Below are 24,104 nucleotides of genomic sequence, written 5' to 3'. Positions count from 1 at the left end.
CGCCACACGCGTATGTGGACTTTTTAGTGGGGCAGGCCGATCATATGGCCGATCTAAGCACGGTTAGAAGCACTTCAATTCTATCTGAATGACATATCGTCATGTTCGAGACTCTACTTTAGTTTGCTGCTGCTGCCACTGGTGTATATTTATATGAGTTGCTCATAAAGCATCTGCGTATAGAAGTGGCAAAGGACGTGCACACCTCGTATCCGATTCTTAACCTCGAGTACCGTTGAACGACCTGGAGAAGCTATGTTCACCATGCAATCCAGCTACGCGGTTGGTTGTCTTCGTCCCACTCCAAACCTCGAACCGGAGGGGCAAAATAATCGGAATCGTTCCATCTGTTGTACATCCATTCCTGCAGCGGTCGTAGTCTTTGCTCCCACCTTCTGGGCAGCCAACCCCAGAAGCCTCCGTACCAACCGCCGCTCCACCACCAGTCGAGTGGACTTGGTGGCTTATCAGGGCCTGGTTCACGTGGACCATATTTCTCCTCGAAGCTGTCCAGTCTCTCCACTGTTGACATGTTGAAATCTATTAGGACAATTCTTCCCACTTTCTCCACGTTTTCGCCCTCACAGATCATGATGTTCCGTTGCGAAATATCGTGATGGTGTACGCCTATGAAGGAAATCTTTGAGATGAGCTCTGACATCCGTGCTAGTATTTCGAGGCGCTCTGATTCAGCGATCGTGTCTGGTTTGGACTCAAGCATTGACTTCCCAGAGATTCGCTCGATGAGAATCATACGCACGTCCCTCGTTCTTCGTCCAGTTGGAAGATCCAACGGAATTTGGAATGTCCAGGAGCCAAAGAACTTTGGGATATAGGTCCCGCCAACCCATTCGTCCATCTCTTCATATGCAGCAACTTCTCGACAGTAGTCCATGTCTGATTGGAATGTAACGTCTCGAGGTAAATCAGCCCATGTAGTGTTGCTGAATCCATAATACATGGGGTCATAGATTTTTGCAATGTAGTCTTGATCGTCGTCGTCCAAATGACAGACAACGAGCTGCGCACCGCCATCACTCTTTACGCGGAGTTCTTCCACGATCTCGAGATTCTGGATGTCCTCGTAGACGGTCTGACCTTCCATCGGAGGGTTCTCCAAACACAATTCAACTAATGTCTTCTGTCGCAATTCTTCCTCCAGAACTCTGTCCCGTAAATCATCGTAGAAGGTGCAGTCTTGTCCAAATGGTGCACAGGCTTTATGCCTATAAAGCTTTAGGCTTCGACCCTTTGTGTACGGATTTTCTGGCCTAAGAGGCTCTGATGGTTGGCTCCAAGGTCCTGATTGCTCGAAACATGTAAATCTGTCGAGATCCGGAGTTTCTAAGCCTGAAGCTGACCCATCCGTCTCATTGCAGCTGATCTTGGCCTCAGGGAGAGAATGGGTGTTTGAGCTGTGATACAGCCCAGCGCTGTCGTGGTCTCCAGTCATGCTTTCCAAGCTCTGATTTTCCGGATAGAAATCACAACTTTTGTCCTTGTCATCTTGCGGATGCAAAGAAAGGGGCTCGTTGCGAACAGACCCAGACCCTCGATTGGGCTGAGTCAACTGTTCACTCGACTCTTTAGGTTCGGCTGTGTTGTCCTCATCTGAGGACGCGGCCAGTTTGGGTGCTTCACTTCTAAATTTCTCGTGACCGTTAGAGTCTTGATCTGCAAGAGAGGTCGTGAACCTGCGAGTAGGGCCTAACTTGTCCTGTGGGTCCCTCGTGGGCGGGATTCTGAGGTTGCATTCATTTTGTGCTAAAGGGGAAGTCCTGGCTCGCTTCTGTGAGCGTAGCTCAGAATCCAAAGCCCGGATTCTGTTTTCTGTCACTTTGCTAACAGGGTCCTGCATCTGAGTTTGTTGAACAGCGGAATACCGTCGCCAGAAACCTGAGGGGTCGTCTTGAAGGCGGACAGATGCACCATCAAATTGGTCAAGGTGATGAAGCGCCAGAATTCAAGAACGTAACGCTTCGTCTATGCGACGCGATGCGTGATGTTCTTGGCAAGTAAAGGCGAAAAACAGAACCTGGCCAGTCAAACTAGAGTGCAACTGTTGGAATCAGGAAGCCACTATATGAGGGCCACAACTACGCTCAGGGGTGTGGGTGCATCCATTTTCCCTGTAGCTTCAGCAACCCTACCAACGCTTAGTGGTTGGCAGGTCCAGTGGGCGGCAACAAGACCAATGACGGAAGGCCTAGGGCCCCTGGACGTCCCAAAGTTTTTGGCTATAGGCGAGCGCCTAGGCTGCGGCTCGATCCACGGCCGCCGATCAGACGCTCTCATATCTAACACTTCCCATGGTAATCCAGGGTGACAAATCCGACAGCATCCTCACAACCTAAAGACCAGGACTCTAGGTCTGTTAGCGACTGGTTTTGCAACCAGCCAATCCGAGTGTTCCAGCCATCCGTGTTTGAAGGCTACTACTTCTTGAGAAGCACCTTGCCCAATGGGCTTGCGGGACTTCTGTCCAGGTCATCTCATTGTTTGTCCGCAACTGGTCCGTCGAACTGCAGTGGGGAATTTTACATCACATTTTAGTGTGAATTTCATCGCGCCAAGCCTGGTTCGTCGGTAGTATAGTCCTGGTGGTCCCTGTGTCAGTGCTGGCAAGTGTCCCATGTGAATCAGGGAGAGCTGTAAGAGGAACTGAGTGCAATAGCTGAAGATCAGTCCAAGGCCGGCAGCAATGGAAGGGTTCTCTTTTGAGAATTCCGAAATCCAACCATCATACAACTGTTCTTTAGTTTGATTCCCATTTTAGACCGCCCCTCTTGACGATGTTGACCACTAGTGCCCACCGTCTTCCCATATTCATCAGTCAAAATGCCCTAGCCAGCGTAACGGTCAAGGCGCAAGGTCTGTCTTCGGGAGAAGGAACTGATCCGATGCACATTTCGCAGGTCTGCATCCCTGTCAGTGACCCCTACTTTGAGCTTAGATATTAACAAAATCATATCAATCGCGTTGTTTCATGAACCGGTGGTTGAATCACTGAATATCAAGTTGACACCTTTTACGGGGTTGAATGGCATTTGACAATTTATTGTGGATTATCTTTTGCCCATCTAAACGAGTATGGTTATTTACATATCGCTTTACCGTCTCCCCAGCTTCTTTGCTCCCATACGCTCGTGGAACCTTTTCAAGGCCAAGATAGGGCGATGAGTGGCATGTCCGGTCAACCGGTCTCATCAGGCAGTCTACGATACACAAGAGTGAGCTTGTATCAGTATACAGATCACCTTGAGGCTCCTATTCGGTCGTAACGACGGGCTGTTGGTTCGCTGTGTAATATTGCTGGGGTGAACGAGCCCCCCCCCCCCCCCTATCTCAGGTAGCAATCCAGTTTCGTGGAAGGTTTTCTTCATCCCATTTCAGGGATCTTTTCGGAGGCGCGTATTCTTCCGAAGTGCCGTACCTCTCATAAAGCCACTCCTGACATGCTCGCAACCTGAACTCCCAGCTCTTGGGGAGCCACTCTCCGGCCATACCGTACAGAGCACCACGCCACCATCTATCAATCGGGTTTGGAGGTTTCTCTGGCTTCGGTTCCCGGGTCAGACCGCGAAACTGCTGCTCAAAATTGTCAAGACGGGTAACGACCGCGAAGTTGAAGTCGATCAAAGCGACTCTTTCGATTACGTCAGGTTCGGTGAGGCAGACCATGACGTTCCGCTGGGAAACGTCACCGTGCCTTACACCGACGAACTGGATTCGGGACACTGCCTCAACTATGCGCGTCACCAATTCCAAGCCGACAGATTCTGGAAAGGCTTCCGGTTTCAAATCTGTCATCGGCCTGCCGTCAATGTACTCCATCAATATGAGTCGAATGTCTCGCATTCTCTGACCGTCAGGAAGATCCAGTGGCAACTGAAAGGTCCATGAGCCGTGGTATTTGGGAACGATTGTGCCGCCGAGTTCATTGTCGAGTTCCAGGTAGGCTGCTACCTCCCGACAATAATCCTTTCCAGCCTCATAGGTAACGTCTCGCGGCTGATCTGACCACATCCGGTCTGCGAAGCCGTAGTACAGAGGATCGTAGATCTTCGCTATCACTGGCTCCTGCTGCTCAGAGAATCGGCAGACAACAATCTGAGCACCGCCGTCTTCTTTCACTCGTATCTCGTCCATGATCTCCAAGGTCATTGCCTTTTCACCTGCTGCAGTCTCGCCTTCGGATGGAGGGCGATCCAGGCACAGTTTCACAAGCGTCTTTTGTCGTAGTTCCCTTTCAGATGCGCATTTCCTCTCGCCTTTGTGATACGGGTAATTCATACCGAAAGGGCGGGAAGCCGTATGCTTTCTAATCTCAAGAGTTTGCCCTTTCCTGTAAGGATTCTCTGGTCTAAGTGGTTCCGACGGTGGCACCCATCGACCAAATTCCTCGTTCAAGTCCTCAGACACCACTGGTGAGCCTATGTCTGATTCATCGTCGTAGTCAGGGTCACAGTATGCGTCAGAAATGCCGTCACTTTCCTTGCCTTCAGGTACAAGCGGATCATCGCCTTCTTGTTCGGAAGGCTTGTCTTCGGCGTCTCTGTCAGCCGCAAAAGTGTCGAAATCTGATAAACGCGTGCTCTCTGGATCCGCATCTGGGTGATCGTTCGGCGGTGATGCACGAAGAGGACTGTCTTTGGGGCTCTCAAGTTGCTCCTCGTCGGGGGTCGCGACCTCATTTTCCGTGCCCTTTTGCTTGCTTGGGGAGTTGGCTTCCGCAGTTGCTTCATTCTCAATTAAGGGAGCGGTAGCTCGCCGGCAGGGAGTGCTGATGTTTTCTTCATTTGGGGCCAGAGGGAAAGTTTTGGATCGCTTTTGCGATCGGTGTGCAGGGCTTTGAGGCGATCGCTTGTCCGTCATTGTAGACACTTCGCTGCAGGAATCAAGCGACGAAGTATGAGTGTTGCGGAGAGAGCGAGGGCAAAACCTTGAAGAGCAAGATGTTGAGGTGCATGCAGCACGTTCATGAAAATAGCTGTTCTTGTTTAGGAGTGAATGAACCTGTTTACACGCACTAGCTGGACGACGAGTGTTGCTGGACTGTTGAGTGCGCGGAGATTGATGGAGGGTTGCATCGGCCAAGTAGCTGCCCTACAGGCGCTTGGTTAGGGGCCAAGGATATGCACCAGCAGCGGCTATTTGACCCAATGGCCAGGGGGGCAACCCCTGGACTTCTCATCTCGTGCGGATTAAACGGGCGTTAAGATCGGACCCGCACCTCTACAAGCCGCCGTCTCTATGCTGTGTACATTACGACGGTATGAATTCCGCGCCGATCAATAAGGTTACACCACGATATCGAGGTCCTGCTTCGTGTTGGTGAAAATTCCGAATGCATCCGATTGGTACTCTTCACCTTGCTTCGCCCGTCTCTGGAAGATCACACCTCAGCTCCGTTTCGCATCACCAACATGCTTTCTTCGGCGGTTCGCTGGTTTCCAGTTCTGGTCAAGTCAGCGCGATTTTCTCTCAAACCCTGGGCCAACATTTTTCAAGCCACGATGCCATTGGGTCGATACTGGTTTCGTAAGTGGCCAACAGGTCAGGAGCCTGGTCATCTCCAACATCAACTTCGTGCCCAGAGAGGTTGTCAACATCTACCAGGCCGGGACATTAAACATATAAGGATCATGTCTTTCTTGCGAGCCAGAGTTCTAGAGGCTTTCTGTATTAATCAAGCTTTCGTTGTCGGGTGTTTCTGAACGAATTCCATTTTTCCTCTTATTTCCTCATCATATTGCAGACGAAACAGGACTTTCATCTGCTTCACATTGTAATCCATAAAGTCAACCGTTTCATCCCGAACAAAAGAAATAAATCCCTTTTCCTTCCAAAATGTTTCGACAGCCTCTAAGCTACGACCCCAAGTTCGATGCCCTCACTCTGTACGAATCATTCCACGAAGAGGTTCTCATCCTCTCTAATGCACCAGTGCACCTGCAAGTGCCTAATATCGACATCAGGAAGCGTGGTGCTTCTACTCAAGTGGCCACTCCACCAGCTGTATGGTTCAAAAAGGACGTGGGGTACTACCTTGACAGGGCGTCTGAAATCTGCGCAAGAAACAAGGCGGCACTGAAGCGATCATATTTGCCCGCTCCATACAGCCCCTGTATACTTGAGAGCGAGGCAGACATCGTCCGCTCCGCAGCACTGTGGCTGCTTCATCCCGTCATCATAGCTCTACAGAGCGAGTTCAAGAGTGTCGGTTGCTATGCTGAAGTAACAATTGATGACTGCCGGTGTGATGCTCTCATCAAAATCAACGGGGAAACCATCGTTGTGCTGGAATACAAGAACAGAGGTCACATCAAGATGTCCGAGTTTGAGGAAGGCCTCATTACGGACTCTTCATACGCGAACCGTGTCAACATCCTAAGCACAATCAATGATGTCCAGCAGGACGATGACCAAAGTGCCATGGGCCACAATGCTGTGTGTCTGACCAAGCAGGCCGCCGCCTACTCTACAAAGTGGAAGACACGGTACGTGGGGCTGTTTGACTGGGACAACTTCTTTCTCTGGCATTTCGCGGGCAAAGACTTCCGACCGCGGCGGGCAGGCACATCTACGACAGTTGGCCATGACGGCCACGCCACGTGGGCATATGGGACGCCGGTCCGGAGAAGGGAAGACTACCGCAAGGCACTGCTGGGTTTTATCTTGGAGGCATTCCAGGATCGCAATAACGCGAAATTCACGCAACCTAGAGAGCCTCCGTTTGAGTTGTCACCACAGCAGAAAGCGAAGAAGCGAGCGGAGGCAGAAGAGCGAAGGCGGCAGCAGCTCAACGCGCAGCAAGCATCAAATGCCAACGTGTACGGCCGGAGAGGTTGAATAATATTGAATCTGGTCAGTGAATTGGCAAGAGGCATTCTGTAATATTTCATTCGCAAGTTAGCTATACATTAGCAGATTGTCAATGGGCAAAGTCGATGGGTCGGCGTTTGGCATGGGATAAATTCCAAACAATATACTTTATCATACGGTAATGTGATCTTTTCTTGTCTGAATTATCATCATCTCATGGCCGCATGACACTGCGCGGCTCGAGGGCTACTTTGAGGTTGGTGGCAGCGTAAATTCGCCAGCAGTACAGCTTTTTGTTATGAAAATCTGAGTATTCAGCAAGTACGCTGTTTAGGCAGTCCACGTAAAGGAAACATATGGTCAACTCAAATTTGAAGTAAGTGAACTGAGGTACTTTTTGAGGCACTTGTGAGCTAGGCGTTGCGATCAGCTCCTGGACGTCTCAAGGACTCATTGTAGACAGACTGACGATCCTCAAGTCCGGCGGTCATAATCGACAAGAATCGCAGTCGTCTAAACGGAGACTATTTCTCCAAGCGCCCGTCCTCAAAATAACCCATTTTCTTCCCATCAAGCCCATCGAGCCTCTCCATAACCTCACCATCAATCTCAAAATCAAACACCTCAGCATTCGCCTTCATCCTGGCCGGTTTCTCGCTCTTCGGCAGGGGTACCCACCCCTTCTGCAGCGCATAGCGTATCAACACCTGCGCCGGCGACTTCCCGTACTTATCCGCAACCTCAAGTACGATTGGCTCATCCCACCGGTCGCCGCGGGCAAGGGGGCTGAATGCCTGGACTACGATGCCGTGTTTCTGGCAGTAGGCGTCGACCTCGCGCTGTTGCGTCCAGGGGTTCAGCTGTGGCGTGTGAGAATTGCGTCTTAACAACACGGGCGGGGGCGGGACATCGAGGAGCTGGGCAGCGTACCTGGATCTGGTTGACGTGCGGCGGCCACACCTTAGCATACTCCCGCATCTCCTCCAAATGCTCAACCTTATAATTGCTGACGCCAATCGCCTTGGCCTTCCCTTCCTCGAACGCCCTCTCCAGTGCAAGCCACATCTCCTTCCGTTCCTTCTTGGCATTGGGTCCTCCGTACGGCGTGTGCACCAGGAACAAGTCGACGTACTCCTCGCCAGCGTCTTCCTTCTTCTCAGCAACTTCCTCGTCATCGACGCGTTTCCTCTTCTTCCCGGTAGACACCTCAGCCCCAGAGACCTTCCTGACGCTGTCCACGACCTTCTTCCACGTCTTGGCCTTGTTCAAGCCCGGGTAGCGGATCTTGGTGGTCAGGAAGACTTCCTTTCTAGCGACACCGGACTTGCGGATGGCCTGCCCGAGCTCGGCCTCGTTGTTGTACAGCTGCGCCGAGTCGATGTGGCGGTACCCGGCTTCCAGCGCGGCGAGCACCACGTCGACCGTCTCGGAGGGCTGGACCCGGTAGATGCCGAAGCCGAGACGGGGCATGCTCACGCCCGGGGCGAGCAGGTCCACCGTGGACGTCAAGGTCAGACCCCCGGGTTTGGAGGCCATGTTGCGACAATGATTGGCGTGGGTGATCACATTTTGGATGGGACAACTTCAGTCACCAGGAATTATATAGTGACAAGTCGCCAAGACAGGGGTCACGAAGGATGATGCTACCTAAGAGTCTGGATCGTGAGGGGACGATGCTGGACAAGATAAGCACTGGCGTTTGAACCTAACCGTTTTAGCTGTAACCATCTCCGTAACCACAGGCCGTCAACGGCTATCGCTCGCATGCCTAAACACCACGCTCGAGCAGAAGATCTGGGTCGGGATGCACGAAATGAGCTTCACTGCTAATATCTGACATATGCTATGTGCTATGGTCACATCCTCCAAACGGTATCCCGCAGCCACTTCCCCAAAGCATCAACATAAGCAACAGTCTTCAACTCAGCATCCCTAACCGTCTCCTCGCCACCAGCCCTCCACAGCGTCCGATCAAAGCCATGCATCACATCCGGCACAAGGATCCACCTCACGCTCCCGTCCCCATCCCCTTCTTCCTCGCCGCCATCAGGCCAGGTGACCTCAAACCCGAACCTCTTCCGCGCCCCGAGCCCATCCTCGTCCTCCCGCGCCGAGACAGAGAGGTCCTCCATCTCCAGCGCGCCCTTGACGGCGCCGAGCTGCTCCCGCCCGCACACGGACTGCGCCTTGTCGGCCCCGGCGTCCGGGTCCGGCACCCTCCAGCGCGCCCTGCGCCCGTCGCCCCGCCGGATCCCGCCCTCCTGCACGAGCCGGCACGCCACGCGCCAGCTCTCGTGCGCGAGCATGTCCAGCTCCGCGCCGACGAGGCACACGTGCGGCGGCAGCGCCCCGTCCCCTTGCTGCGCCTCCCCCCCGCCGTCGTCCACGTCCCACCCCGCGAACGCGGGGCTCAGGCACGGGTCGCGCAGGTCCTGCCCGTACGGCACGTAGCTCCACGTGTACGCCGAGTAGGTGTTTGCTAGCATGTCCATTGTGCCGCTGCGGGGGTATGATAGCCCTTGCTTGTATGGCCTGCTGATCATCTTTGCCTCCACAGGGCGGGCCAGGTCGAGGATCCCGCAGATGCTGACCACGGCCGAGGGCGCCGCGGCGCTGAGGCTGCTGCGCACGGCCGGGAGTTGGGACAGGGCCATGGCGAGATTGGCGCCAGCATCGAAACCCGCCAGGGCGACTCTGCCCTTCAGTCCCCTGCTTCTTCCACCTCTTCTGCTTTTGCTTGGACTCGACGTCCGGTCGATGGGTAGGCTCTCATCCGCCAGCACGGCCAGGTACAGCGCCTCGAGGTCGTTCAGCCCTGCAGGGAAAGGCGCGCGCGGGGCCTTGGAGTACGGCAGGCTGATCACCAGCATGCCCTGCGTGTCGGCCACACGCCTGTTCCACTCGTCGTCGTCGCGGCTCGTGCCGACGCAGAAGCCGCCGCCGTGGATCGACATGATGGTGGGTAGTGTGTTTGGGGAGGTCTGGTCGAAACTTTTTGGGAAAAAGATGCTGTTGCGCGAGGATGATCAGTTTAGATACCTGTTCCTCGAGTAGAGAGTCAGACGAGTGGGTGAGTGGGTGACATACCGTACGCCCATCCCTGGTCGACATTCATAAGCCTTCACGATATCCGGCCCGCCGTCGGGAGGGTATAACCATTCCCTCCAGCCCTGGAACCACAACACCGTGCCCATCACTCCCTGGATTCCATATATCTGCGCCGCGAGCCCGACCTTTCGTATCAGAGGCGGCGGGTCTTTCTTTACGCCTCCTGCTCTGCCCTTCTTGCTCGCCTTGCCCCCTTGGTGCTTGCCCGCGCCGTCGTGCCATGCTTGTTGCCTCGAGTTCGCCCGCTTCTTTCTGGGAGGCGATGGGGCGGATGAGGTCGAGGAGGAAGGTATAGGCGCTTGTCTCACGGTCATGGTGGCCATTTCGACTCTGCCCGAAATGTCGGGGTTGAGCAAGCAGAGGCTAGGCTTGGCTGTGCAAAGATTGGATGGATGGTTGGTTTGATGTTCGCTCGTCGTACTCTTGTTCGAACCTTCACGTTCGCTCTCTCGGCGGCGGTCGAATCACATACAGAGCCTATCGCGGAAAAGTACAATGTCAGCTCAGGACCCCTCGAACCAACCCAGACTTTCCTCTCAAAAAGAACGGACGTAATGGAAGGAATCACAGAAAATCACATACCCGCAAATAGACATGCACATATAGCACCGCAAAAACGGCAAGGAAAGCCCTGACGACCATGATGCCGACCCGCCGTGCGGATTATTATAACAGCAGCAATACCCGCGCCCTCGGTATTCCGTAACCACGGGTCAGCATAGAAGGACCAAGATCCAATGGGCCGCCCGTCCTCCCTGTCGATGAAACACCCGTCGAGGCGATGGGTTAATGCGGGCTGGATAATCCCTCCTGAGGGGTGGGAGAGGGGAGCCGGGGTTTCTCTGCGTCGAGCGGTTTATGCGCTCTGCCTTGATTCGTCTCTTGTGCGTGCGTGTGTGTGCATGTGTGCGCGGCTCGACGTCAGCTGCTGGGCGGTAGTTATTATGGTGGCTCGATTGAGAAGAGTCCCAAATCAATGTGGATTTTTTGGCAGACAAGAGAATAATAGGGCTGTTCTGGTTGTTTCAATGCGATCAGAAGTGATTTAGTTGCTGGTGACACGCATGGCAAAGCGCGGCTTGTCTCGTCGCATGTCAGCAGCAGCCAAGTCCGCCAAACCCCAACGCCTGGGCGTCATCGGCCGTCGGCCACTTGTGCCGAGATCGGTCCCGAGACTGGGTGGGCGGTTGCAGCCCTTCTAAGAAAAGCCCCTCTATCCAACACCGATGTTCACCCAACATAGAGAATAGTAATTACCACAAGTCAGGAGCCAAATCGACTGAACAGTAACAAGAAGAATAGTAAGAAGCACATATAATACAATTCTCAACATGGAGAGCCAGCCAGCCAGCCAGTCCCGATGACGGCGCCAATAGACTGAACTAACTAAACTACACACACAGGGGCCATACGGTCATGATCGTGACCTCTAAACTAACCACAATCCCAAGACTCCCCCCCCCCCCCCCACAAGCTGTCTCTGTGTCGTCTCTTGCTGTGTAGATTTGGTCGTGATATACCTACAACATAATCTTGTCATCATCATCGCCCGCGGCGGCAGCTAGTCCTCGCGGCGAGAGCAACAGTGGTAGCACTTATCATCATGCAACCCGAACAACCGTGCTGGATCAATCGAGCCACACCCAGCCAGAGCCGTCCACTCCTTTACGGTCCGCCACCTAGACAACAACCTCATCCCCCTCGTCGGGCTCCTCGATGCTCGTTCGGCGCTTGGCCTCGACAGCAGCCTGCACCTTCTCGCCGTCCTCACTAAGCACGACTGGAGGCTCGTCTGGCGTCTTGTCATCATCTTTGGCACCGCCCTCCCCGGCAGCGTCCTTCTCTTCCTGCTCTTTGACCGTCTCCTCTGCTGCCTGGGCCTCGATTGGCTTCTCCGGGGCGGTCTCTGCCTCGGCCGTCTTGTCCTTCTCAGCCGTGTCCTCCTTAGTAGGGCTATTATCCTTGTCCTTCTTCGCAAAAGGCCACAGCCCTAAAAAGTTGCCCTTATTTCCACTGCTGCCAGGCGGGTGTACAGGCATTGGTTTGACTAGCACCTTCTCTCGGTCCGCATCGAAACCTGATGTCGCGCTACCGGTGTCGGCAGTATTTCCTGAGGACTCAGGCATGGCGAAGTCACCAAACTCCTCGTCACTGCTGTTGCCGCCCTGACCTTCGGCTTCATCTTCCGAGTCGGAGGAATCTCTGCCGTCGCCAAATGTCTCCTTAGTGCTCTTGCCTGGTCGGCCGCCGAGTGCCCCACGCCACCACCCTCCTCTGTTCCAGCTATTGCCTTGTCCGCTAGTGCTCTCAGCCCGTCCAAGATCGCCTTCCTCGTCGTCATCGTCTTCGTCATCGCTCTGCTCATCGTCGTCCTCGTCATCCGCGAAGGGGTTTCGCAGCTGCCCGTCGCCCTCTTTGTCCTTGTCTTGAAGTAACGAGCTTGCACCTCCCTTGCCCAGGCCTTTCTCCTCGTTGAGCTCGCTGTCCTCGCCGGCTTCTTCAGCCTCCTTGCGTTTCGAGGCAAGCCGGGCTGCAAAGGCCATTCGGGCGCGGGAAGGAGGGATGTTCAGCGGGGGTGGGGGCGGCGGAGGCGGCGGGATCGAAGGTGGGTTTAAGCTGTTGGATGCAGACTGGCCTGAGGAGTTTAGAGGGTCGGTGTAGGCACGGAACTATGAGTTATTAGCATGAATGCCTTTCTGTAGTCAACGTTAGATAACCGCAACGGTGCAAGTGTAAGACAAAAGGAGATACACATAAGGAAATCCAGGGTGAGCTGTCGTGCAACCAGCTGCCAGAGGGCATGAAGTAGGATCGGTTCCATGGTGACGCCAGAACGGAGCCAGGACGAGTATGCAATTCGGATGGACGGCCGGTTCGTAACCGAGATGAGGTCGTTCGGCCGAAGAGGATTCCAAGATAGGGCAGGGGCCACCATCACCAACCCACAGTCCCGCAGCATCAGACCCACAAGGACGCAACAGACGACAGCCAATCCCGCGAGGCCATTGATGAGACGCAAAAGCCGGAGTGCCCTGGAGAGGCTGTCCAATGGCCGGCAGAACACCATTATTCCGTTACACCAGGCCTAGCAGCCTGGTGCCCCAGCTCTTGTAGACCCAGTCATTGTGCTTAATCCTACAACTATTGATTTTCCTAGATATGCTTCTTCATACCACACTCCTCGTCGTCTGCTATCAGTTTGTTCGTCTGGGAGCTCGAATCTGTGGCCTCGTCTTGTCCGGGGTGTTTCTTGACCAATCGCCCCATCTCGACCAGACAAGCCTGCACCCTCCTGTCGTGCTCAGTCGGAGGTTGGCCGGGTGGACAAGAAAGTATATCGGCCATGCGGTCCAGAAATGTGCCGGGGTATTTGCCATCGAACAACTCCTTCACAAGTTGGAGCATGCCCTCGTAGATCTCCGCGTCTCGTCGAGCTCGGCGTGGCTGCATCTCCTCTTCTGATGGGAAGTTGACTGAAATGAGCAGGCGGAAGAGCGGGTCGCCGTCGTCGTCCGCTTGGCTGACGACGTCTGTCTCCTGCTCCAAGACCCCATCGTCCACTTGTTGGACAGGGCCTGAAACATCATCGTCCACGTGCGCCAAGCCCCTGTCCTCAACATCTTCCCACTCTTCGGGTGAGAGGTGGCCCAGGGAGTCGGTGTCGCTTTCGTCACCTAACGAGACATCCTCGAAATCGTCCATGGAATCGGCCAGGCTGACCCTGCGAAGGCTATCGACCATCGGCGGAGCGATTTTGCTCTGAATCATCTTGCGTGGCTCCAGCTCGTCTTCATCGGCGCTATCGTGGTCGTGGTCGTTGTCCAAATCCGGGCAAGACTTTTCGGAATCGTCCGAGTCGGAATCCTCGATGCAGTCCTCACTCCCCTGGAAGGAAGATGCAGACCGGGTAAAGAGACGTGGCACAGGGCGGCCGGCAAAAGATGATAAACCAGAAGACCTCCTAGGGCGTGGTTGGGGAGGAACAAAAGAAACAATACCAACCTCATTGTTAACATCCTCCTCGTTCTCGGCTTCTTCATCCTCGTCCTCATCAGAACTGCTACCAAAGCCGGACATCAATGTGCCCGATGAGATGGCAAAGGGTCCGATGCCGTTCCCACCACCATTGTCACCCATGTCATTCAGGCCGCCGTTAAGACCCGCATCAGCCAGGGCGTTCGAGCTACCGCCTTGTGAGCTACCGAACGCGGCGCCGAGACTAGATAGACCGACCGCTGAAAGACCCCCAGCTTGTCTATTGCTCATGGCCACTTCGGGCCGGACACCTCCCAGGATGGCATTGTCACGCTCGCGGGTCTCTGCGAGAGCACCCTCAACATAATTGATCCATTCCTGGTCCATAACCTTCTGCAGTACCGTCTCACTGAGAAGCTCTGGAGGGTGGCGTTCAGTGAACTTCACCACCTCTTCGGCGATGAGGGTGAGATGGCCCATGTAGCCCATGCGGGTCTTGTTCTGTTGCTGAGACTGCTCGCTGGCATGTTGGCCATTGATGATTTGGCTTGTGATGTCTGCTGATTCGAACAGAGAAATTGCGAGTGTGGGGTTGAAGCCACGATCCATTGGTCCGTTAAAGACTTGCTGCACAATATCATAAACAACGTTGTGGAGGAAGTTGTTCCAGGGGTACTTGAAGAAGAATGACAGAATGGTAGGAACGATTCCATACTCAACAAACTGCATCTTGAGATAATCGCCTACGACAGGCTGCACATTGCTGAGATCCTGCGCCTCGGGCTGGACCTCGTGGCCGACAACGATGGATGCATCGCCGGCTCCCTGCTCCGATTGTTCTGGCTCGGCAGCCTCTGGTGCGGCAGCCTCTGGCACGGATTTGGGTTCCTCTGTCTTCTCAGCATCACCAGAAGTCTCCGCGTCCTTTGGTTCTTCTGCTGTAGCAGCACCTTCCTCGGGAGCAGTTTGAGACTGAGAAAAGAGTGGCGCGGGCTTGTCTGCTTCCTCAGTTTGTGGTTCGGAAGATGGTGCCTCTGGTTCGCCTGGGGCTGCGTCTTGGACTTCAGGTTTTGCACTTTCGGACTCGGCTACCGATGAGGCAGCTGGGGTATCAATAGCAGGCGTGGAAGCGCCACTTTCCTCCGCGGAGCCCGCCGCATCTTGAGGCTCTGGGGTTTTCGGCTTGTCTTCCAACAAGGACTTTTGCATGTCTTCCACCAAATCTTCGACCTTAGCATCCTCGGCCTTGACATCTTCGTCCTTTGATGGTGATGGAGGGAGGTCGTTAAGCTCAGCCGCCTTCTGCTTTGATGGAGATAATGGTGCCACAACCAGGTCTGGGTCGTCGAAATCTGGCTCCTCAATCTTGGCGTCGCTGACTTGAAGCCGAGGAGAGCTGAGCGGCTCGTCGACAAAGTCGTCCTCGTCCTTATCCAGGAATGAAGTTGCCTGACCAGCTTGTATCTCCTCCTCCGCTTTGACGAACTCATGGGAGGTGTCTTCGGTCATCTCTTTGCTGTGTGCAACTTCTTCGAAGCCATCATCCTCCGAGATGTTGGTGATTTCGAGCCGGCGACCTTCGTCAGCAGGCGACGAGTGTGAAATGCGCATAGTGAGGTCATCTGCTGAGGATGGCACGTCCTCGCCGCGCAGAGCGGAAAGCTTGCCCTCGACACGTAACCGCTGGCGTTCGCTATCTCTAGCAGCGATGAGCTCCTCGGAACCGACCTCGTTTAGCAAGCCCATGTTGCTACAGTGCAGGAGCTCGGCCATCAGCTCGCAGGTCTTGAAACGATCAAAGCCAAGCGGCTCGATCTTGTCACCAAAGGTGGAATCAAGACGGGCTTTCTGGGCTGGAGCATTCATGATCAAGTGTGCAAAGTCGGGAACGTGATCGGCGAAGAGTCGCAGAAGGGTACCTAGGTAGATGGGGTCTCTACTTGAGGGAGAGGAGTTGGCCTCGGCACCGACGTCGGGATCGTAATCGGAGTTGTTTTTGCGGATCACCTCGATGACGATCCCCACACCGACCGTCAAGGCGTTTCCTCCGCCCAACATGTAGGATATCAGCTTCTCGACGCAGTCTTTTGATACCAATTGCCTAGTAAGCTCGTTTGGACCGATGCACGTCTGCTCGTTTTGCGAGGCGTTCGCGGATACAGTGATGATGGCCTTCATGAAGTCACCGGCTGAGGTCTGAGTGGCCCAGCTGTGCTCAGGGCCGAGGAAGGACAGTAGTGTTGGCATGACGTCTTGGGTATACAGCCACTGTGCAGCAATTCAGGTTAGTCGTTCGGGCGGTGTTAGACATTGCTACTGATGGTAGGTATTTACCTCGACAATTCCTTGACCAGCTTCGGTTCGCTCGAGACTGATGATCTTGAGCAACAGGTCCATGATCATGGGGCAATCGACGTGTCGAAGCATATCAGGGACTGCGTTGTCGATAGACTTGAGCAACTCGATCATCTCCTCGGTTTTCTTGTCGAAAAGGGCCTCGTTGACCTTGGTGAAATAACTAGCCTGTAGGGGGTCGAGAGGGATGGGATGCTGCAGAAATTCCCAGAAGTTGCGCAGCATGGTCTTGTTTGCGAGAAGCGCCTCGCATATTGACCAGTTGTCTGACGCAAGGATCTCGGCCGCAACGTACGCGTACCTATTGCGCTTCTTCTCCATCTCTTCCTCCTTGTTTTCAGGCTCGGATGCCCTGGATGATGCTCTTGGACGGGAGAAGGGCAGGACACGGCTTTTCCCCTTCTCCGTCTCGACTTCGAGTTCCTTCTCGTCATCATCGTCGACATCGGGGGTCGCGACAGGCTCTAGTTTAGGGGCGACCACGTATTCGAGCAGCTTGACTAGGACAGGCTCGTCCCGCAGATAGTCGATAAGCTTCGCATTGTGTTGCTTTAGTTCTTGTATGAGGTCGCCCTCGTCGAGGAGCTCTTCAAGGGTGAAATCATTCTTGTCGAGGATGGTGTCGATGGTGGATATGTTGGCGTAACCGCCAAACCTCCAAAACATCTTGCCTGTGCTCCCAAGGAGCCCCTACGTCACAGCGCCAGCGATCTGACGCCAGACAGGGGATGGGTGGTAGAGAGGTAGGTATTGAGTCTGGGCGGCGGTCATGCAGATGGCCGCGCGGCGTTGGGGGATAAGATCGCACAGGAGGCTGGATGTCGATGGGATGGCGATGTATGGTATAGTATGGGTTGTGCTCGTGTGCCGTCGAGGGCTGTGCCGGGAGGTAGCGGGAATGGGATGGAACGAAGCTGGAAGGCCGTGGTCGGCACGGCGGTCTAAAATACACCCAAAAGCATGCAGTCGCGGTCGAGCTGTGATTGTCAATCGCGAGGGGGTATCTCAATGAAGTCTATCGTCTGCGTGGGAAAAGGCGTGGGTCAGCGTTCAAGATTGAGATGAAGTCGGAGAAACCAAATGACTTGTCAGCGAGCCTTGGCCAACCAAGCAGCAGGCAGGCGGATGAACATAACGGTCTTGGCAGGATCGGGGGCCCGATGGAGGTGTGGACGAGTGTTTGGTGCCAGCCTAGCAGCGGCAGTGAAACAACATGTGAGAGACCGAATCAGCAGGCCAAGTGGTGCGTGGTTCCAATGCTGGGGTCTCTTCCAGGTTGGGGTTCCCTTTGTCTGGCGTCCAGGCCAGTCCAAGTCGAGCCCAGTGCGGTCCGGGGTTGGCAGCTGGAGCTCAAGCCTCGGACTGGCCCTGACCACCGACTGCCTGACTGAGTGACTGATTGATGATGCCATCCATGCCATGCCCATGCCATGCGTTGTAGCCATAGCTGTGTGATCTGAGTTCCAGATGCGGCCTCGGCTCGAGTTGGCCGTGCTCGACGTATGAGGACGTCCTAGCAGGATCGAGCTCGCAGCTGCAACTTGAGAAGCGGGATGACACGGCACAGCACAGCAGCGCAGGGCACAGCAGAGCACAGTATGGGCACAATCGTCGGGGCCCCCGTCAGGAGTCAGAACTGACGCCTCTATTCGACTCGAGTTTGCGCCGCGACTCGGCGATGGGCGGCACGGGACCGAGACCGAGGGACGGTCAGGATCGAATCCTTCTTTTCTCCGATGGACTCCCCAAGGCAAATGACTGGCTGACCGCGATGTCTTTGGGCCCGCGATGCTCAAATGAAGAAAACAGAAGGGGGGACAGGTCGGACCTACAAATCTTGAAAAGCTCCCCTGGACCCAACAGTGGTGATCACGTCAAAGCGTGTTGTGCGCCGTAACTGTTCCGGAGACAGAAAAGCACAGACCTAGACCTGAGGAGAGAAACAAAGCCATACATAAATGAGGGAGGGATGATGGATGATGAATTCTGGTTTGTGTCGAGGGCTGGATCTGGAAAGCTGTGCGCTGGGCGAGTGGTGTTTGTCGCCAGCAGCTGGTGGTGGGAGAAAGAAGATGGATGGACGGATAGATGATCGGAGGGCGGACGTCAGTCAACAAACAGTTTGCTGGTTTGCTGGACCAGTGTGGTCAGTGGGGTGGGTGGGTGGATTGATGGGTGAGTCGAGACCAGCTGAAGCTGAGGTCCCAGAGGTCTAGAGGTCCAGGCGGGTGCGGGATGCTGAAATGCTGAATTCTGAATGCTCAATCTGCCCAATGTTCATGCAGGCCCTCAGGAGAATGGGCGAGCAGGCAGCTCTGTGGGGCCCTGGGCTTGCTCTGGCAGCTGGCAGATGCCCTGGAGGGCCTGGAGCCAGCCCGCCCGCCCAAGTGTAGGTGCACGCAGGAACTGAGCACTTGGGGGAAGGAGGGGTCCAGCCCGTCAACGTCAATGCGTCCGTAAGCCCAACAAACACTGGCCCATGAAGCTTGGAGCGTTTTATCTAGATGACTGAACTCCTGTACACCTCATCTTACCATGCATCTATGCATGCTTGATCGTCCCGAATTCCCTCTGCTGGTTTCCCTGTGATCCGGTCAGGCCCTCCAAGATCCCTTGGTGTGAGGTCGAGCTCGCCTAAGCCAGGGGAGCTTGGAAGCTTGGAAGCTTGGAAATCAATTCTGGCGATCCACTGCCACCGTAACCATCACCGTCACTGCCACTGCTGGTGCAGCTGCACAGGCCACACAAAGATCAGGGGAAAATACTGGGGCTTCCGTATAATACGGAGTTATTATGTGCCTATCTTTTCCGCCTCTCCTTCCATCTGCACATCTGCTTGCATCGAGACCGAACCAGCCGCAGAGAAACGGTACTGACAGTCGTTAAAAATCTACTACACGTTGAACGGCACGAGATGAGATGAGATGCTCGTTGCAGAGACATGGGCACGTGTCGTATAGCATGTCTCGTGCCTCGTGTCTCAATTTTTCACGGCGTCATCCGCTTCCTTCGATTTGTACTGTGCCCCCTCCCTCTCCCTCTTGTCCTCGCTACAAATCAATCGTCCGCTGGCTGCGAGCCACTTCGAAGTGGGCATATCCCTGCAGGACCACGTTTCGGCCCGCGAACAAGCGCAGGGGTCACGTGCCACATGGGATGCACCTTCGAATAATCGCAACAGCCCAAGCTCCGAACAGAGATGACTGCAGCAGATTGACTTTGGCCTCTCAAAGCATATTGAAATGCTTTTCTGTAGTGGCTGCCACATAAAGAAACCTCATTTTCCACCTCAAGGCAGTCTCATGCGCTCTCAACGGCGGTCTTCACCGGCTGCAAGGTGATGTCAGATCTGCAGGACCAAGCAAGTTCTGCACCTGGACAAGCGGCCATCGCGCGCGCACGCGACCGACGCTGTTGATGCCCACGCGACGACCCTTCTGCTGGCAACTCCAAACTGAGAGCAAATCAAACGCCTACTGCAAAATGAATCCCTGCTGAACATTTAATTTACGGGCCTACAGCACCATTTGGGAACACGGTCGACGCTCAAAGGCAATTGTCCCGTCTCTTCCGGCCGAGCTGATGAGGATAATGCTTGCCCACTCATGGTAAGAGTTGCCGGAGTATATTGATACTGGCCCAACTCGGTGCATATCTTGTCCACACGATACAACACCTCATGGCCTAGTTCTTCACCACGTGTAGAGCCTCGACTGAGTGACCACAAGCAGCAAACCCAGCTCTGTTGGTCCACGTGCGCATTTCATTGGTCCATCTGGAGCTCTGCCCTGCCAAGCACCCCAATACCATGTAAACTACTGACGGGGACATGCCCCCCCAGGTGACATCACGAAGCCCTTGCCTGGCTCACATATAAAATGTCGTGATATCTCTATGACCTGCGTCTGCATACGATCGCCCGGAAAGTTAGGATGAACACCAGTTCGCAGGGGTCGTACCTTCCTAGAGCAATAATAATATAGCCCAACCCCGCTCCCGATTAACCCGGCCAGTACTCACACCTCCAATTCATGCCTCGCACCTTCAACATGTTGCGCTCACTGATCACCACGGCCTTGGTCGCTGGACCAGCTGTTCTGGGTCAGTCAGACATGCCACTGTCGCCAGCCTTGCAAAAGATCATCAGTGATGCGGCCTCGGATCCCAAATATGACTACCCGACTTCCCTGACACGAGACATCGTCCCCAAGGCCTTTGTAAGTGGGATAAATCCGCGGCACAATCCAACCATTCTTAAAGCACGGCTGATCTCAAGCCGCCCAGCACTCGCACAATGACTACTGGCGTGAAGTCCCCTTCTACTCGGCCCTGAAGGCAGGCGCAGTCAGCGTCGAGGCCGACGTCTGGCTCTACAACGGGACCCTGCACGTAGGCCACGAGCAGTCCGCCCTGACCGACGAGCGCACCCTGGACAGCCTGTACATCCAGCCCATCCTGTCGGTCCTGGAGGCCCAGAACCCAAACAGCTCCTTCGTCCCGGGCGCCACCAAGAACGGCGTCTACGACACCTCCTCCACCCAGACGCTGTACCTCTTCGTCGACCTCAAGACCGACGGCGCCACCACCTTCCCCGCAGTCATCGAGGCCCTCCAGCCCCTCCGCGACGCGGGCTACCTGACCACATTCGACGGCACCACCGTCACCCAGGGGCCCGTCACGGTGATCGGCACGGGTAACACGCCGCTGAACCAGGTCCAGGGCGTCGCGCCCCGCGACTACTTCTGGGACGCGCCCATCCCGTTCCTCTCCACCATCTACGCCAATATCACCTCTGACGTCTCGCCCATCGCGAGCACCAACTTCAACGTGATTTTCCCCGGCGTGCGCGGCACGGACGGGCTTAACGACCTGCAAAAGGTGCTGCTCGCGGCCCAGGTCGCCGTCGCACACGTCAAGGGCATCAAGGTGCGGTATTGGGACCAGCCTGGGTGGCCTGTGGGCACGCGGAACGGCATCTGGAGGTCGCTGTGGGAGGCTGGGGTGGATTTGTTGAATGTCGATGATCTGGAGGGCGCGGCTAATTTCTGGGAAAGCTCTGGCTGAAAATGCCGGTCAGTAATACCATGGGCGTGTACATACGTGCTGGGGGGGTAATTTCGGGGGTGATCTGCATGCACAGGTGATCTTTTTTTTCTAGGACCAGGGAGTAAGATACCCAGACCCGACGATGGCAAGCATTTACAGCAGAGCATAATGATCTGAGGTTTCTTGTTGATTCTGTATATTTAACTATTATCCTGTGCTGACAGGCTTTTCAGAATCTCTAACTGCGGTAATAAAAAATCTCTACGGCTCTTTCAAATCAAGAGCCTGATTCTGCGAGCCCATCAACTGTCTCGACGGTGAATTTTTCTAAGCAAAGAAAAAAGGAAAAAGAAACAAATACTCAAGCAGCGCTGATTGAAGGACACCTGCCCACCCTTGCTCCGTAAGTTCCTCAAAGACTCGAAACTACTCTCAAGACAGTGCGTTCAACAATTTCAATCCGGTACCGACCTCGATTTCATCACCGCCACAGATATCTCATGCCTGTTTCCCCATGCCATCCAATACCCATGCCCTTTCGAAACTTTTTCCATCTCCATTCTTCCCCTTCTGAGAACTTGGTGTATTCTCCCATGTCGTGCGGTCCAACGAAAAGAAAACATTAAAAAGACAAACACCCCGAGCACCCAGCTTTCATACCATCCACCTCAATAAAGTCGAAGCAATATTAATGCTCCGGCGGAGCCGGGTACTTAAACTTAAGCCCAGCGTCCCAACCACCCCCAATTTGTTCTTGCTGGCCGGCGATTCCGACTAGCGCTGGGAAATTCCCAAGATTATCGCCGCCGGCCATGTTGCTTTGGTCTTGCCCTTCACCTGCAAGCCCCTGCTGCGCGTTGATGGCGATGTGATCGCCGTTGCTAGGTTCCTCGTGCTCGAGCGCGGATTCTGGGCCCTGGCTGGCAGCCGTGTGCTGAATCGAGTGATCGCCCTCCTGGGAGCCCTGTGGAGGCGCCAAGGTGAGGAGGCGAGGGTCGATACAGCTATTGTTGAAAGCGATCAATGCTGCTATATCCTCCTCGGGGGGCATATACAGTTCAGGGACAGACGACTGTTCTGGGATCAAGTCCTGCCCCTGTACCTGTCCCGACTGCTGTCCCTGTGCAGGCTGCTGTTCTTGAGCTGGCATCCCAGGGAGGAATGCATCGCGCAATAATGTCTCCTGACAGGCAGCTGCACCGCTCTCGTCGGGCCTAGCACTCGCACCAGTCAGTGTCTGTGGCACAGGCTGGACGAGGGGAAGCGTGCCTTTATCACCGGAGGGTGAGTGGACGTTGCCTGCCTCTGAGGGAGGAGTCGTTTTCTCGCGAGTGGGACTTGGATAAATATTCGTGTCGCAAGGAGCCTTGCGCTTCCGAGAAGGACTTGGAACAGGCGTAGAGTGCATGATTTTATCAGACTCAGTTGAATTCGAGGGACTCACGAATTGGGGAGGACTGGGCGTGAAGAGCTCTGGTTGGCGAGAACTGGGTAGCCCGCGAACAGGAAGATTTGTGTCGTGGACAGCATGCGGTCCGTTTTGGACCGGACCCGAGGCCGATGGATGATGCTGATTAGGAGCAACGGGGGCCCAGTATGGAGGAGGATAAGAGCCGTTGTGGACGGGATACGGAATTGTATCAGCCCCAACGAAGGCTGAGGGATAATGCTGCTGATTGGAAACAGGCACGCCACCGAGGGGAGGAGCGGTATTGTGAAAAGCGTTTGGGCCAGGACCGATCCATGCTGAGGCCAAGGGATAATTCTGCTGTTGAGGAGCAGCAGGGGCCCAGTATGAAAGAGGATAACCCGCGTTGTGATTAGTATACGGGGTGGTGTCAGCCCAAAATGAGGCCGAGGGATGAGGCTGCATGTTGGCACCAGGGGCCCAATATGCAGGACGAGCAGCAGCGCCATAAGGAGCATTCGTGACGGCGTTGACCCCCGAAAACCCCGCAAAAGGTTGTTGGTTTGGAAATACAGGGGGACGAGGCTGCTGATGCATATATCCGGGGTGACGAGATGAGCCTTGCGGAATAACATCAGCGACGACTTTAAGTCCAGCCGCGTTCTGAGGAGGTTGCTGATTTGGAGAACCGGGGTAACGAGGTGGAGCTTGAGGAGCAACATCAGCGACGACCTTAAGTCCAGCCGCGTTCTGTGGATGTTGTTGTTCAAGACGGCGGATATCGTCGCGATCACGAGCCATGCAGCGCTGTAGGATCTCCCGAAGATATATCTCCTCGTTCTTGGCGTTGACCAACCACGATTTATCCGAGGGTGTATACTTCTTTTCGGCAAGACTTTTTTCGATGTCTGCCTCTTTTTTCTTGATCTTGGACAGTGCCTCTTGGTGCAGTTGCCGGGCCACTGCAGTTTTTGGCAGTTGATCAATGCGGAACGAACCCTTGCATTCGTGCTCATACTCAGCCAAACACTTTTGGTAGAGAGCCCGATTTCTGTCTACCACATATTTCTGAGGGTCCTTCGTCTTTTCATAATTTTGCATTCGTTGATATGCTCGATCCACTCTTGCGTGCACCACGATAATGAAGTTGTTTTTCCCATTTGGAGCAGGTGGGCCCGGGAACGGCCTTGGTTTTGGTGGGCGGCCTGGCTTTTTGCGCGGGAAAGACGCGTTGGCATCTTGGGTAGTGATCTGGGGTGAGGCATGGTGTGGAGCTCCTCCACCATCTTCCGACTGTTGCGGGATAGGAAAGACGCCCTTTTGGTCCATGTTGAGGTCGACTCTGTGTGAAGTGAAATAGAAAGTATCTCAATACTGTCAGGTAGTG

General features: G+C 54.7%; 8 protein-coding genes across 8 annotated transcripts; 2 read left to right on the top strand and 6 right to left on the bottom strand.

The window, feature by feature from the left end:
* Positions 1-259: 259 nt before the first annotated feature.
* Positions 260-1,858, bottom strand: J7T55_005721 (uncharacterized protein; the record flags this gene model as incomplete). The annotated part of the gene is made up of 1 exon (XM_053136426.1): positions 260-1,858. The coding sequence occupies one exon, from the start codon at positions 1,856-1,858 to the stop codon at positions 260-262; it is 1,599 nt and encodes a 532-aa protein (XP_053000492.1).
* Positions 1,859-3,345: 1,487 nt separating this feature from the next.
* Positions 3,346-4,875, bottom strand: J7T55_005720 (uncharacterized protein; the record flags this gene model as incomplete). The annotated part of the gene is made up of 1 exon (XM_053136395.1): positions 3,346-4,875. The coding sequence occupies one exon, from the start codon at positions 4,873-4,875 to the stop codon at positions 3,346-3,348; it is 1,530 nt and encodes a 509-aa protein (XP_053000491.1).
* Positions 4,876-5,850: 975 nt separating this feature from the next.
* On the top strand, positions 5,851-6,852 carry J7T55_005719 (uncharacterized protein; the record flags this gene model as incomplete). The annotated part of the gene is made up of 1 exon (XM_053136295.1): positions 5,851-6,852. The coding sequence occupies one exon, from the start codon at positions 5,851-5,853 to the stop codon at positions 6,850-6,852; it is 1,002 nt and encodes a 333-aa protein (XP_053000490.1).
* Positions 6,853-7,349: 497 nt separating this feature from the next.
* On the bottom strand, positions 7,350-8,361 carry J7T55_005718 (uncharacterized protein; the record flags this gene model as incomplete). Its single annotated transcript, XM_053136188.1, has 2 exons — positions 7,350-7,685; positions 7,756-8,361. The coding sequence occupies 2 exons, from the start codon at positions 8,359-8,361 to the stop codon at positions 7,350-7,352; spliced, it is 942 nt and encodes a 313-aa protein (XP_053000489.1).
* A 320-nt stretch (positions 8,362-8,681) lies between these two features.
* Positions 8,682-10,256, bottom strand: J7T55_005717 (uncharacterized protein; the record flags this gene model as incomplete). The annotated part of the gene is made up of 2 exons (XM_053136082.1): positions 8,682-9,834; positions 9,913-10,256. 2 exons carry the CDS (start codon positions 10,254-10,256, stop codon positions 8,682-8,684), a joined length of 1,497 nt encoding a protein of 498 aa, XP_053000488.1.
* A 1,356-nt stretch (positions 10,257-11,612) lies between these two features.
* Positions 11,613-16,929, bottom strand: J7T55_005716 (uncharacterized protein; the record flags this gene model as incomplete). Its single annotated transcript, XM_053135973.1, has 4 exons — positions 11,613-12,602; positions 12,898-12,965; positions 13,107-16,176; positions 16,243-16,929. The coding sequence occupies 4 exons, from the start codon at positions 16,927-16,929 to the stop codon at positions 11,613-11,615; spliced, it is 4,815 nt and encodes a 1,604-aa protein (XP_053000487.1).
* A 3,383-nt stretch (positions 16,930-20,312) lies between these two features.
* J7T55_005715 (uncharacterized protein) lies at positions 20,313-21,327 on the top strand (the record flags this gene model as incomplete). The annotated part of the gene is made up of 2 exons (XM_053135863.1): positions 20,313-20,480; positions 20,548-21,327. The coding sequence occupies 2 exons, from the start codon at positions 20,313-20,315 to the stop codon at positions 21,325-21,327; spliced, it is 948 nt and encodes a 315-aa protein (XP_053000486.1).
* A 670-nt stretch (positions 21,328-21,997) lies between these two features.
* On the bottom strand, positions 21,998-24,046 carry J7T55_005714 (uncharacterized protein; the record flags this gene model as incomplete). The annotated part of the gene is made up of 1 exon (XM_053135752.1): positions 21,998-24,046. One exon carries the CDS (start codon positions 24,044-24,046, stop codon positions 21,998-22,000), a length of 2,049 nt encoding a protein of 682 aa, XP_053000485.1.
* Between the last annotated feature and the right edge of the window lie 58 nt (positions 24,047-24,104).

Source organism: Diaporthe amygdali, assembly GCF_026229845.1.
Source record: "Diaporthe amygdali strain CAA958 chromosome Unknown NODE_1_length_4327563_cov_65_473760, whole genome shotgun sequence".
NCBI classification, from domain to species: Eukaryota; Fungi; Ascomycota; class Sordariomycetes; order Diaporthales; family Diaporthaceae; genus Diaporthe; species Diaporthe amygdali.
This window is presented reverse-complemented; position numbering and strand designations above follow the sequence as displayed.